The following is a 14,012-nucleotide window of genomic DNA, read 5'->3' as shown; positions in this document are numbered from 1 at the left end:
TGGTGTCAGTGCTACCTTCACCTGCCTAGACTCTTAAGGTTTGGCATTTTCTCTCGAAGTCCATCTTCCACTACTTAAATAAGTCTTGAATATTCTTGGCCTGAACATAATTTCCGGTTGCTGAGAGTCATCAGGGCAGAAATATATAGAAAACATGTTTTAAATAGTTTGGGAAAAATTGTTTAAAATAATGAGTATTAGAAATTCTCATGGTTAAAAGTTACACCTTGTATTTCTGCTTTCAGGTAAGAAATTATCTTAGAAAATGCCACTGTATGGTAAAATTGTAGTAATCAAGCGTACAGGAGCGGATGGATACAATTTTCCTTTGACATCATCTTCGTGCTTGTTTGGAAGGTAAGTTTGCTGTTCTGCTTCTGTTTCCAAATATCGCTGTCCTATAAATAGACGTGTTTTTTTTTAATCAAGTGTTTTGGTATCCCTGTAGGAAAACTGACTGTGATATCCGTATCCAACTGCCTCATGTTTCAAAAGAGCATTGTAAGCTTGAAGTAAATGAAAATAACGAGGTAATTTTAAAAAATTAACATTAATTTGACTTTGGAAAATACTACTCTGTAGCTATTGCCTATTTTTTGAAAACTTTACGTTTTGTTTGCAGGTAATTTTAACTAATTTGAGTGAAGTTAATCGAACACATTTAAATGGCAATGTTGTGCTTCACTCTGAACGTCTAAAGCATCGCGATGTATTCACAGTTATTGATCGTTCTTTCAGGTAACATGATCCAGATTAACTCATTTTTGGCTTTAACTGCTTTAATTTGCAGGTTTATATTACTGGCATGAAGCTAACACTCCTAAAGTATTAGATTTCTGTTCTTGGTTACTTTTTTACAGATATGGGTGTCATTGGCTGGACCCACATTTATTGTCCGTTTCTAGATGCCCTTGAAGGTAGTGGTGGACTGCCTCCTTGAACAACTGCAGTCCACTTAATTTAGGTAGCCCCACAATGGCATGAGGAAGGCAGTTCCAGGATTTTCTTACAGTGACACTGATAACCAGTGATATATTTCCAAGTCACGATGGTGACTGGCTTGGAGGGGAATTTGCAGGTGGTGTTCTTCATGAATTTGTTGGCTTGTCTTTCTAGATTGTTGTGGTTATGGATTTGGAAGGTGCTGTCTGAGGAGCCCTGGTGAATTTCTTCAGGGATCTTGTAGATGGCGCACACTGCTAATACTGGTATTGGTGGTGTTCGAGGGAGTCGGTGTTAGTGGTGTTAATCAAGTGGGCTACTTTGTCCTGAATGTTGTCAAGTTTCTTGAGTATTGTTGAAGCTGCATTCATTCAGGCAAGTTGGTAGTATTCCATCATACTACTGCATGTTGTAGATGGTAGTCAGGAATGAGTTACTCGCTGCAGGATTCCTACCCTCTGATCAGGTGTTATAGCCGTAGTATTTATATGGCTTGTCCAGTTCAATTTCTGGTCAATAGTAACCCCAATATATTGATAGTGGGCAATTCAGTGATGGTGATGCCATTGAATGTTATGAGGTGATGGGTTAGATTCTCTCTCTTTGGAAATGATTAATGGGAGGCACGTGAATGTTACTTGCAATTCATGAGCCTTAACCTTGATATTGTCAGATTTTGCTGCATTTGGATATGGGTTTTCTGAATTATGATTACAATCAACTAGGAAAAATTTAAACATTGATAGTTAATTGTTATGCTCTAAAGTAATCCTGTTCCAGTATAATAAAGGCGCAAATGCTACGTTTGGTCAAGACTATCCTACTCTGGTGCCAGCTACCAGCCAATTCCTCCAACAAATCTAATTCTGAAATAGATGCTAGTATTAAGATATTTTAAAAAAACATGCACAATGTTTTGCTTATGCATTTATAAAACATGTGGAACAGGGGATGTTATTAGGAAATGAGATGTACCCCTCATAAGTACAATAAATGAAAAGCAGGTGCCAACCTTAAAATATAGCCACCAGAGTGGAGTGCAAAATTGTGTACTTCATATACGAGAAATCATATTTTGGTTTCCAGTGTTAGGGTCCTATTAACAATTAGACACTAAATAACTGGAAGATGAAGATAACAAGGCAAACAAATGTTGTGAGATATTTCATACATTACGTAAAGGAGAGAGTTCAACTCCCACACTGGCTGAGGTTACCATGAAAGATTCTTCTTCTCAACCTCTCCCCCTACATGAGGTATGGTAGCCCTCAGGTTAAGCCACCACCAGGTGTCTTTAATGAGAGAACAGCCCATTGTCTGGTAAAACCATGGTGACTTTCCCTTACTAAGGAACTTCACAGGACAATACCCATACAAAGGAGAGGCATTCTGTGGTGCAGTGGTAGTGTCCTGAACACTGAGCCACAAGAGCTGGATTCAAATCCCACCCATTCTGGTGGTGTTTAATAATATATCTGGATCAGATTGCTTTGAAAGTATTTATACATGGAAGAAAAAGAGGAGTTTTTGTGGTGCAGTGGTAGTGTCCCTAACTCTAACCCAGGATACCCAGATTTTTTCAAGTCTCTAGAGGTGTGTAATGACATTTCTGAACAGGCTGACTGGGGAAAAAAGGCAAAAGTGAGTTATTAAGGGGTTGTGAGGAGGTTTATGCTGTGGTTGGTTAGAATAAAACTCTCACTAGAAACTGTATGCTTGGACTTTGTCTAAAAGTGTTTATCTTCTTGTATACATCATTCAGGCTATTTCTTCCTCCAGAAAAACAAAAATAAGCTTCAGAACTTGAGTTCAAGGTGCCTTCCAGACTTCCTTAATGAGCTAATCACTTTGACTACCTATTTGGTCTAGGTATTGCTCCTCTATTCAGTGTTTCCTGATATTGAAACAGCATTAAATGTATATATTAAAAGCAAAATATGAAGTTGCTCACTCATCAGTTGTAAGTATTACATTAAAATGGGCAGCATTTTGGATGAGAAAAATATTCTAGACTGGTTTATGTAAATATTTCAAAAAAAGTATTTACTTTCCTGTCTGCTTTCTGATATTTGTGTCCACAATTGTCTTCACTAGGGACTACTAAGTTTTTTTTTGTGCCATGACTGGTTCGCTATTTTACGATTGTAAAGTGCTCTTAAAAATCAAGAAATTGGTTAATATAATCTGCAAATTAATTTTTCTTTTGGCATTTTATATCAACTGGGTGCTTTTAATAAAAGATCAGAAGTTTGAACTTGTGGAATTGAACATTGAGAGGACTATTTGCTACAATTGATGTTGGCTCTTTGGTTATTCACTTGCCATTTCTATAAATACATGCAATGGGAGCAGTTTATTATTTGTAATGTGACAAAAATTGTAACAATTAATCCCTTTTTATTCTTCCTTGTCTTAGGTTTGAGTACCCATTGGATTCAGTGCACAACACTAGCCCAAGAAAAAGACGGAGTTTGTCAAGTCTGAGGAATGAAACTTTACAAGTACGTACCTACATTTTTATGTTCAAGTGAAGGAAGATCCAGGTGAGCAAAATATCAGTGCCAATCCTTCCAGAACCTTGCTAATACAGTGATTTTTCAGATTGCTGTCTTTTGTTCTCCTTTTCAAGTGAAATATTTTTTTTGGTCTAACTACTAATGATTTCAGGTTTCTTTAAGGTGGATTGGCTCCTCTGTTCTAATTCCTTGTTTAAGTTCTTTCTTACTTTCCTTGTATAGTAAAGGGCTTTGTCAGTTCCCATCTTCTTAGACCTTAAATATGCTTCCTCTTTCTTTTTGACCAAGGTCATAACATCCCTGGTCATCCAAGGTTCACATAACTTGCCATACCTATCATTCATTCTTACAGAGACGTGCCACTCCTGAACGCTTATCAACTGCCATTTGAAATACACCCACATGTTCAATTTGGATTTCCCTTAAGCAGCTGCCTCCCCAGCATTCTCCAGTTCCTGCCTAATATTGTTGTAGTTCGCCTTCTCCCATCACACCACCCCCCCTCCCAATTTAACACTCACCTGAGGACTGCTGTTATCTAGTATTGCACACTGGAAAGGGATGAACTTAATTCCAAAGATTAAGATGTAGAATCCATTTAAGTAGAGATGATCAATCGTAAAAGTAAGTTGTTTCTGGGAGTGGTGTGTAGTACACTACACTGTAGGAAGAGGTACACAGGCAGAAATAACATGGTTGTGAGAGAGCTACAGCACAAATCATAAGTGATATTTATCTACTTGTGGATTGAATGAAACTGATTGGCAATGGTAGCCTTGATAAGTCATCGATTGCTTTCAGGACAGTTTCTTGGACTCATCTTTTATAGTAAGATAGCAAGCTATACTAGATCTGGTATAATGTACAATGACAGAAGAGATTAGTGACCTTATAGTGAAGGTACCTCTAGGTGGTAGTAACCTTAACATCACATTAGATTTTAAGGGTGAGATGAGTGGGTCTTTAAATAAATGTTTTGAAAATAAGTAGTGACAATTATCATATGGGCATAGCTGGCCAAGTTGAGCTGGGAAGTTGAGCTACTGGATAGGTAGCTACTGGATACTCAATAGAGATGCAGTGCCAGATTTGTAAGAAGATACTTCAGAATACTCAAAAGGTACGTTCAAATGAGAGAGCAACACTGCAAAGGAATGATACACATCTTTGACTGACGAAGTAAATTTCAAGTTTTAAATGGAATGAAAAAGATGCATAATTCTACAAAGATGCATGTCAAGTCTGAAGATTAGGCAGAATATTACAAACAAAGAATGGTTGAAATATTAATAAGGAAGAAGAAATTAGAATAGGAGAGCAATAGCAAGTAGTATGAAACAGATGTTAGAACTTTCCACGCTTTTTAAAAAGGAAAAGAGTAACTAAAGTGAGCATTGATCCTCTAGAGAGAGTCTGGAGAATTAATAGTGGAAAATGAGGAAATGGCAGGTGTATTAAACAGGTCTTTTGCATCTGACTTTGTTGTAGAGGATGCAAATAATATCCTTGAAATAATCAAGTGACAGGAGGGAGGAACTTAAAATAATAAAATGCATCCGTGAAAGGATACTGAGAAAACGAGAAGCTAACAGGTCCCGATGAAAGAAGTAGCTAGTAAAATTGTAGATGCTTTGACTTCAATTTTCTGAAATTCCCTAGATTTTGGAACAATCCAATCAGATTGAGATGTAACTCCTTTATTCAAGAAGCGGACTAACAACAGAAAATTGTAGGCCAATTAACATCTGTATTAGGGAAATTAGAAAGGAAAAGTTCAGTTACCTGCACTTAGTCTATAACCTATTATGCCCTAGCATTTTAAGTACTCAACCAGATGCTTCTTAAATATTTCCGGAGTACTTGCCTCCACGACCCTCTCAGACATCACATTCCATTTATATATTTCACTTTCTAGGTGAAAAAGTGTTTCCTCAGATCTCCTGTAAACCACTTGTTGTTCACTTTAAACGTATGCCCCCGGTCTTAGACACCTCTGCCATGGGGAAGAGATTCTCACACTCTATCCTGTCTTTGCCTCATTATGCAAAATAATCAATCCAGTACCCCTTCAGCCTCCACTGCTGCATGGAAAACAAATTTAGCCCATCAAGTCTCTCATAATGTAAACTTTTCAACCTGGTGAATCTCTCATCCTCTCCAGTGCAATCATGTCTTTCTGATATCGTAATGATCAGAACTACACACAGTATTCCATCTGTGACCTAACCAATGTTTTATAAAGTTGCAGCAAGACTTTCTTGCTCCATCATTCTGTTCTCTGACTGATGAAGACAAGCATCTTCTATGCCTTCTTCATCACTTGAATACCTGTGCTGACTACTTCATGGATCTATGGACTTGTATACCAAGGGTCCTTTTGTTTCTCAGTACTCCCTAGGGACCTATCAATCATTGTGTACATTCTTCCATTATTAGACCTCTCAAAATGCATCATCTCGCACTTATCAGGATTAAATTCCATAAATCATTGTGCTGCCCAATTTACCAGTTGATCAATATTAGACTGTAGGCTGAGACCGTCCTCCTCATTATCAACCACACCGTTAATTTTCAGGTCATCTGCAAACTTACTAATTATAACTTTTACGTTCACATCCAAGTTATTAATATACACAACAAACAGCAAGAGTCCCACCACTAATTCCTGTCGTATACTGCTTATCGCAGGCATCCTATTATAAAAACGTCCTATTTGTAAGCCAATTTTGGATCTAGTTAGCCAACTTGTATTGGATCCCTTGGGCTTTTGGACCAACCTTGCATGTGGGAGCTTGTTAAAGGCCTTACTGAAGTCCATATAAACCACATCAACTGCACTGCCCTCATCAATATCTTTAGTTGCATTTTCAAAAAACTCAACTAGTCACTTGTAGGAGAGATCCAAATTATGAGCACACTTTAAAAATAAGTTACCCATTTAAAATAAAGATGGTGAAATTATTTTGAGTGCATTTGGAACTGTGTTGATTGCTGAGTAGCAGAGACAGATTCATTGATTTATTATAAGCAGTATTTGGTGGACTTTGGGCTAACAAGGGAGTTGCGGATTGTTGGAGATAAGTGGGAATGTGGAGTTAAGTCAGATGAGCCATGGTCATATTGAAGACAGAGCAGGCAAGAGGAGCCAAATGGCCTTCTCATCCTAATTCATATGTTTGTAGACTTGGTGAAAGAGTGAGATTGAAAGAATATCTTAAGGGAGAAAGAAAGGCTGGTGGGTTATGTTTAGTGAGGGGATGCCGGAACTTGAATCTTAGATGCTGGAGCCAGAGTCACCAATGATGAAATCAGATGATATTAGAATGGATTCTGAGGGACAGTGTATATCTGTACTTGGGGAGACACTGACTAATTAGGTAGAGTCAGCATGGATCTCTTTTTTTTGTGAAAATGTGAGTTCCAAACCTGATCATATTCTTTGCGATTGTAACCTGAAAGGAATGGGGCGGGGGTGATATAAAAGAGATGTTTCTATGGCTGGAAGTCTATTTCCAATGGGATTGTGCAGGTGTAGGGTCCCTTGCTGTTTCTGGCATACGTTTCTGATTTGGAGCAGCTAAATACGGGCTATGATCAAGAAGTTCACAGATAACACATAATTCGGTGACAGACTGGAAGAGCTAGCCCTTGCAAAGGACTAGCAATCAAACACTAGAAAAATGAATGACAATGAGAAGAGGCACGGTTAATACAGGACTGAAGGTGTTACATCTGAATGCACATAGTATAAGGAATAAGGTAAATGAGCTTGTTGTGCAAATAGAAATTGGCAGGTATGACGTGGTGGGCATCACGGAGACGTGGTTGCAAGGGGATCAGGATTGGGAACTGAATATTCAAGGATATACATCCAATTGAAAAGATAGGCAGGTGGGCTGAGGGGGTGGGGTTGCCTTATTAGTAAGAAATGAAATTAAATTAATAAGAAGAAACGAAATAGGGTCAGATGGTGCAGAATCTGTGTGGGTAGAATTGAGGAATGGCAGAGGTTTAAAAAAAAAACCATAGTTGGAGTTGTGTACAGGCCTCCAAACAGTAGTCAGGAGCTGGAGCGCAAGATACACCAGGAGATAGAAAAGGTGTGTAAGAAAGGCAAAGTCACAGTGATCATGGGGGATTTCAATATGCAGGTGGACTGGGAAAATCATGTTAGTAATGGATTACAAGAAAAGGAGTTTGTGGAATGTCTACGAGATGGCTTTTTGGAGCAGCTCGTGGATCCCACAAGGGAACAGGCAATACTGGATTTAGTGTTGTGCAATGAGGCAGACTTGATAAGAGAGCTTAAGGTGAAGGAACCCTTAGGAGGCAGTGATCATAAGATGATAGAATTTACTCTGCAATTTGAGAGGGAGAAGATAGAATCAGAGGTAACGGTATTACAGCTGAATAAAGGCGACTACAGAGGTATGAGGGAGGAGCTGGGCAGAATTAACTGGAAGAGGAGCCTAGCAGGAAAGACGGCGGAACAGCAATGGCAGGAGATACTGAGAATAATTCAGGAGACACAGCAAAAATTCATCCCTAGGAAAAAGAAGCATGGTACAGGGAGGATGAGGCAACCATGGCTAACTAAGGAAGTCAGGGATAGCATAAAAGCATATGATGTGGTGAAGGGCAGGGGGAAACCAGAGGACTGGGAAGCTTACAAAGACCAAAAGAGGGCAACAAAAAAAGAAATAAGGGGGGAGAAGATTAAATATGAGGGTAAGCTAGCCAGTAATATAAATGAAGACTGTAAGAGTTTCTTTAGATATATAAAGGGCAAAAGAGAGGCCAAAGTGGACATTGGACCACTGGAAAATGACGGTAGAGAGATAATAGTGGGGAACAAGGAAATGGCTGAGGAACTGAATAATTACTTTGTGTCAGTCTTCATGGTGGAAGACACAAGTAATCTCCCAAAAATTCAAGAGAGTCGGGGGCAGAGCTGAGTGTGGTGGCCATAACCAAGGAAAAGGTGCTAGTAAAACTGATTGGCCTGAAGGTGGATAAATCACCTGGACCAGATGGACTACACCCCAGAGTTCTAAAGGAGATAGCTGAAGAGATAGTGGAAGCGCTAGTGGTGATCTTTCAGGAATCGCTTGAGTCAGGGAGGGTCCCAGAGGACTGGAAAATCGCTAACGTGATACCTCTGTTTAATAAGGGAGTAAGGCAAAAGACGGAAAATTACAGGCCGATTAGCCTAACCTCGGTCGTGAGTAAGATTTTGGACTCCATTGTAAAGGATGAGACTTCTGAATTTTTGGAAGTGTATAGTAAAATAGGGCCAAGTCAGCATGGTTTCATCAAAGGGAGGTCATGCCTGACAAATCTGCTCGAATTCTTTGAGGAAGTAACGAACAGGGTAGACCAAGGAGAGCCAACGGATGTTATCTACCTGGACTTCAAGAAGGCCTTTGACAAGGTGAAGCACAGGAGGCTGCTGAATAAGATAAGGGCTGATGGTATTAGAGGCAAGGTGCTAGCATGATAAAAGAATAGCTGTCTGGCAGAAATTGGAGAGTTGGGATAAAAGGGTCTTTCTTAGGACGGCAGTCGATGACCAGTGGTGTTCTGCATGGGTCAGTGTTGGGACCACAACTTTTCAGTTTATACATTAATGATCTAGATGAAGGAACTGTGAGCATTCTGGCTAAGTTTGCAGACGATTCAAAGATAGGTAGAGGGACAGGTAGTATTGAGGAGGTGGGGAGGCTGCAGAAGGATTTAGACAGGTTAGGAGAGTGGGCAAAGAAGTGGCAGATGGAGTACGACATGAGAAAGTATGAGGTCATGCACTTTGGTAAGAAGAATAAAAAGCATGGACTATTTTCTAAATGGGAAGAAAATTCAGAAGTCTGAAGTGCACAGAGACTTGGACGTTCTAGTCCAGGGTTCTCTCAAGATAAACTTGCAGGTTGAGTCAGTAGTCAGGAAGGCAAATGCAATGCTAGCATTTATTTTGAGAGGACTTGAATATAAAAGCAGGGATGTACTACTGAAGCTTTATAAGGCCCTGGTCAGGCCACATTTGGAGTATTGTGTGCAGTTTTGGGCTCCATATCTCAGGAAGGATATACTGTTCCTGGAGCAGGTTCAGAGGAGGTTCACGAGAATGGCCCCAGGAATGGAAAGCTTAACACATGAGCGTTTGAGGACTCTGGGACTATACTCATTGGAGTTTAGAAGGATGACGGGGGGAATCAATTGAAACTTACAGAATACTGAATGGCCTGGACAGAGTGGATGTTGGGAAGATGTTTTCATTTCTAGGAGAGACCAGGACCTGAGGGCACAGCCTTAGAGTAAAGGGAAGACCTTAGAGAATGGAGATAAGGAGAAACTTCTTCAGCCAGAGAGTGGTGAATCTATGGAATTCACTGCCACAGAAGGCTGTGGAAGACAAGTCATTGAGTACATTTAACACTGAGATAGATAGGTTCTTGATTATAAAGGGGATCAAGGGTTATGGGGAGAAAGCGGGAGAATGGGGTTGAGGAACTTATCAGCTATATTGAATGGCGGAGCAGACTCAATGGGCCAAATGGCCTAATTTCTGCCCCTATATCTTATGGTCTTAAATAGCAAGGAAGATATCTGTGAGCTGCAGGAGGATATCATCAAACTGGTCAGATAGGCATAGCAGAGAAAAACGTAATTCAACCTGACGTAAGAATGAGGTGATGTACTTGAGGAGGGCTAACAGGGCAAGGGATTACACCATGAATGGTAGGATCCTGGAAAGTGCAGAAGATCTGAGGGAACAATGTCCTGATGGCAGCAGGGCTGGTAGATCAGGTCATCAAGAAGATATGTGCGTACATGTTTTTATTAGCCCAAGTGTAGGATACAAGAACAAGGTTATGCTGGAACTATACAAAACCACAGGGGAGTACTCTGTGCAGTTCTGGTCACCACGTTGTTATGATGTAATGGGGTAGCGTGCTAGAAATCGAGCCCTGCTATTTCCAGTTATCACAAAAGTTAAAGATTTTGAAATAAATACATGGATTATCCCAATGTACCAGGCCAAGTTTGATAGAAAGCATGGAACAAGCTTCTACTCTTAACAGGAATTGCTATTTATTCCAAGTCACTAGATTCTAACTCTAGGAGCTTTTTTGAATGTCAAACTGAATTTCAATCTGCATATTTCCAGGTGCTATTCCTCAGAAATTTCTGTCATTGACAATGCTTCTCAATTCTTCTTAAACTCTGCACTTTTTTTCCTTAATGCGATTAATGTTTCTATTAACAGGTTCTTCATGTTCAACAGGAAGTGGATGGTTGTTCACAACCTTCTGGTGATGATCTTCGGTCTACAAGTGGTCGCAAATCTGGTCAGTAGTTCTTGTATTTTGTGTGTGCGTGTGTGTTAACAATATGCTTAGAATACCAGTTATGTATAGAATGGTTTAATACTTGGAGGGAATGATGTACCAGGGTCCCTTGAAGCTTCTAAGTCAGTACTTCCCAAACTTTATCACAATTTAAGTCTTTTAAATTGCCTTGAATATAGAATGAGATATGAGTTTGAGTAGGTGAGTTGCAATACTGCTGTGAAGGTTCTGCAATCTCGTTTTTGGAACGCCTAATTTGCATGCCAGAAAGTACTGCAGAATACTTTCAATAGGATGTTGAGCCAGCGCTGTCAGGTCACTTTATTTTGTTTGAATCACCAATATGAAGTCTCGATCAATATCAAACCATTGATCCTGGCAACTGAAAGAAATTCCCACTATGATGTGGAAACCCAATATTTATTGAATAACTTAAAGCTGAAATTGTTACAGGCTCACTCTGGTATTGAAAATCGTAGACCATGTGAATTGATCAAGTTCACTGGCAGCTGAAGCAGTCTACCTCCGGAAGGTCTTGTGGCAACCAGTGGAAGTCTCACAATATGGCACACCAGGAATTATTTATCAAAGTGACCAATTACTGGAGTTCTATTTGAACCTGGTTTTGTCCTGCAACACTTATTACTCAGTGTGGGAGGAGCCTGTAACTCCAGTTGCATGATAGGGTCGTGACACATGGCTTGGGAACCCGTGTTCTAATTGCTGAGGACTAAGGTTTTGGATGTCTGAGTGCGTCCCTGTACTGCATCCTGTGGGTGTGTACACCACAGCCAAAATGTGTCAGTGTTGTAGAGATGAATCATGTTCAGTTCTCCCGCTATTGAAACTGCAGTTGAACCATTGACTTTTGGATTTTATTTTTGAAGGCTACTCATCCATAAAACTACTTTGAAGTGGTCAGCAGTGTACTATGTTCAGGATTGTTATTGACTGGAATCTTGGCATGTAAACCTAAGCTATAAGAGCAGGTCTGAAGCTGGGAATTTTGCACTTTTTGACTCCTGAAAGCCTGTCTGTCTGCCTCAAAGCATAATTCAGCGGTGTGATGGTGTATCCTCCACCTGTCTGAATTGTTGCAGTTCTAACAACACTCTTAAAGTACACCATCGGCAGCAGTTCAATTTAAACATCCATTCCTGCCATCCCTGGCATTTGACAGCAGTATGTACTATCTACAAAATGCATCTCAGCACTGTCAAATTTGGAAGAAGACATGGCATTTAGGGCAGCCGCGTATGTGAAATACCATCTGTGGTTCTCCACCAAATTGCGCACTAACTCAACTTAGACTAATTTCGTGGTACCTTCTTTGTCAAGTCAAAAGTGCTGTAACGCCTTCCCTAGGCTAGGCGTATCTGAATCACCGGGACTGCAGCTGTTGAAGAAGGTGGCTAGCCACCACCTTCCCGAGGAAAATTGGAGATGAGCAACAAATGCTTGTTATACCGGCGCATTCATTAATGAATTCAAAATAAACTGAATCTTACAGAAGAGTTGGGCATTAATCCATTAGTTTAGACTAGCTTACAAGAAGTATTTCTGAGGGGAGTAACTGTGACATTACTCTGTTGATGAATGCAGTATGGTAACAGTTTGTGCACCATATTTGGATACTGCACCACTCCTTTCAATATTCTTTCCCTCATAAACTCCGCAGCAAATTTAACTAGTATACACTATCATAAGCAAGGGATTGTTGCTTGCCATTTTTGCTTTAAAGAAAGTACACCATCTTTAGGCTTTAGTCCTTTGGAAGCATGCTAAGTCTCAACTTACTTTACAAAGCAAATATAAAGTGAAGTGTTGCAGTCACTTTGTATGTCATTTGTGTTAAAGCTATTCATGTGAAGACTCAGCCTTTACTTCCCATTTCGCTCCCAAAGAGAATCATTTCTTCCTACCCAGCAACAGTGGAAACAGTTTGTTTTTCCACCATCCCCACTTAATGCTTGTTATAATCCTGAAAATGCCCTACTGGAATTTGTTGCTGTGAAAAGTGACCCAATTCTGCTTAGTTTCTTTTAGACCGTCAACCTTTCCAATATCTGACCTATTCACAAATGGGAAATCTTGCCTACTAGTAGCCCATCAGAAAATTGTGCTTTATGTCTTAAGTGCATTTCCAAGGTGGGAGCACATGGTCAGAAATTATTTGTAATCCTCTGTGGTAAATGTGCATTTCCAGTATACTTGAGCTTAAATCATATAACTGTAATCTCGCTTGTTAACTGTAATATTGTTAATTGCTTCATTCATTTGAATTTTGTTTTTCTCTTAGCTGAAGTTAATGTAGATGAAATCTTTGAAGCACCAACTAAATTCACAAAGACTACGCCAAATGAAAAGGGTGATTCAGCTCCAAAATCTGCAAAGACAAAAAGCTCCTCAAAGATTCTTAATGATGAACAACTTGCTGATGAGGAACATATATCTCCTTTTTCCAAACTTTATGAAATGTTCAAGCAGGAGGTCACGAAGCCAAATCAGGTTAAACCAAACAAAGTTAATATGCATGTACATGTTAAAGAAAGCAGCTCCGACTTGACAGAACAAACTAGTGTTCTAGAAAAGAAATCTGACGCCATGGTTTCTCAATTTGGCAAGAATTCCCAAACATCGCCAAGTGCAATACGATTGTCTATGAGGAAAAGCAAGGTTAAATTAGAAGAAGAAAAGATGGAAAATGACAATCCATATGAAAAAGTTAACAGCTTGGAGACTCTGTCAGTGGAGGGTGTTGCATCTGCAATCCTTGCAAAACCAACTGCTGACGTTAACAGTCCGAAGCAAAATAATACTTCTGCAAAATTAAACAAGTTTACAAATAATCCCTCTGTTGGTGCAAATGCTACATCACTTGCATCTTTTGAAGTAGGTGTTAATGGGAAAGATCAAAATCACTTGTCCCCTAAATGTACACCAAAAGCAAAACAAAAGAGTCAACATTTCACAACTCGCAAGTCGTTAACTGTTGATGAAGCTATAAATAAAATTCATGAGGATCTTCAGTTTTCAATGGAAAAGGAAACAGGTATGAATGTGAAAACTGTTGAAATGGAGCACATACCTGCTCATGGAAGCAAGGAAAGGGCTGAAACCCCGAAGAAACGTGGCAGACCATCATTGCATAACAAAACTGGACAGCCTACAGAGATTCAGGCAGATCAAGTTGAATCCATAAATGTCG

The 14,012-nt window shown here is 39.7% G+C and overlaps 1 protein-coding gene across 1 annotated transcript in view; it reads left to right on the top strand.

Annotated features, from left to right (window-relative positions):
- The first annotated feature begins 249 nt into the window (after positions 1 to 249).
- Positions 250 to 14,012, top strand: part of mki67 (marker of proliferation Ki-67) — a 41,558-nt gene continuing 27,795 nt past the window's right edge. Inside the window, exons 1-6 of the mRNA XM_048609180.1 lie at positions 250 to 357; positions 449 to 530; positions 623 to 738; positions 3,359 to 3,443; positions 10,723 to 10,804; positions 13,104 to 13,993. Of these exons, the coding sequence (XP_048465137.1) occupies positions 266 to 357; positions 449 to 530; positions 623 to 738; positions 3,359 to 3,443; positions 10,723 to 10,804; positions 13,104 to 13,993 (1,347 nt within the window). The 5' untranslated portion in view covers positions 250 to 265. The remainder of the gene's footprint in view (positions 358 to 448; positions 531 to 622; positions 739 to 3,358; positions 3,444 to 10,722; positions 10,805 to 13,103; positions 13,994 to 14,012) is intronic.

The sequence above is a fragment of the Rhincodon typus genome, chromosome 20 (assembly GCF_021869965.1).
Source record: "Rhincodon typus isolate 14 chromosome 20, sRhiTyp1.1, whole genome shotgun sequence".
NCBI classification, from domain to species: Eukaryota; Metazoa; Chordata; class Chondrichthyes; order Orectolobiformes; family Rhincodontidae; genus Rhincodon; species Rhincodon typus.
The sequence above is the reverse complement of the archived record's forward strand: the minus strand, read 5'-3'. Positions and strand labels throughout refer to the sequence as shown.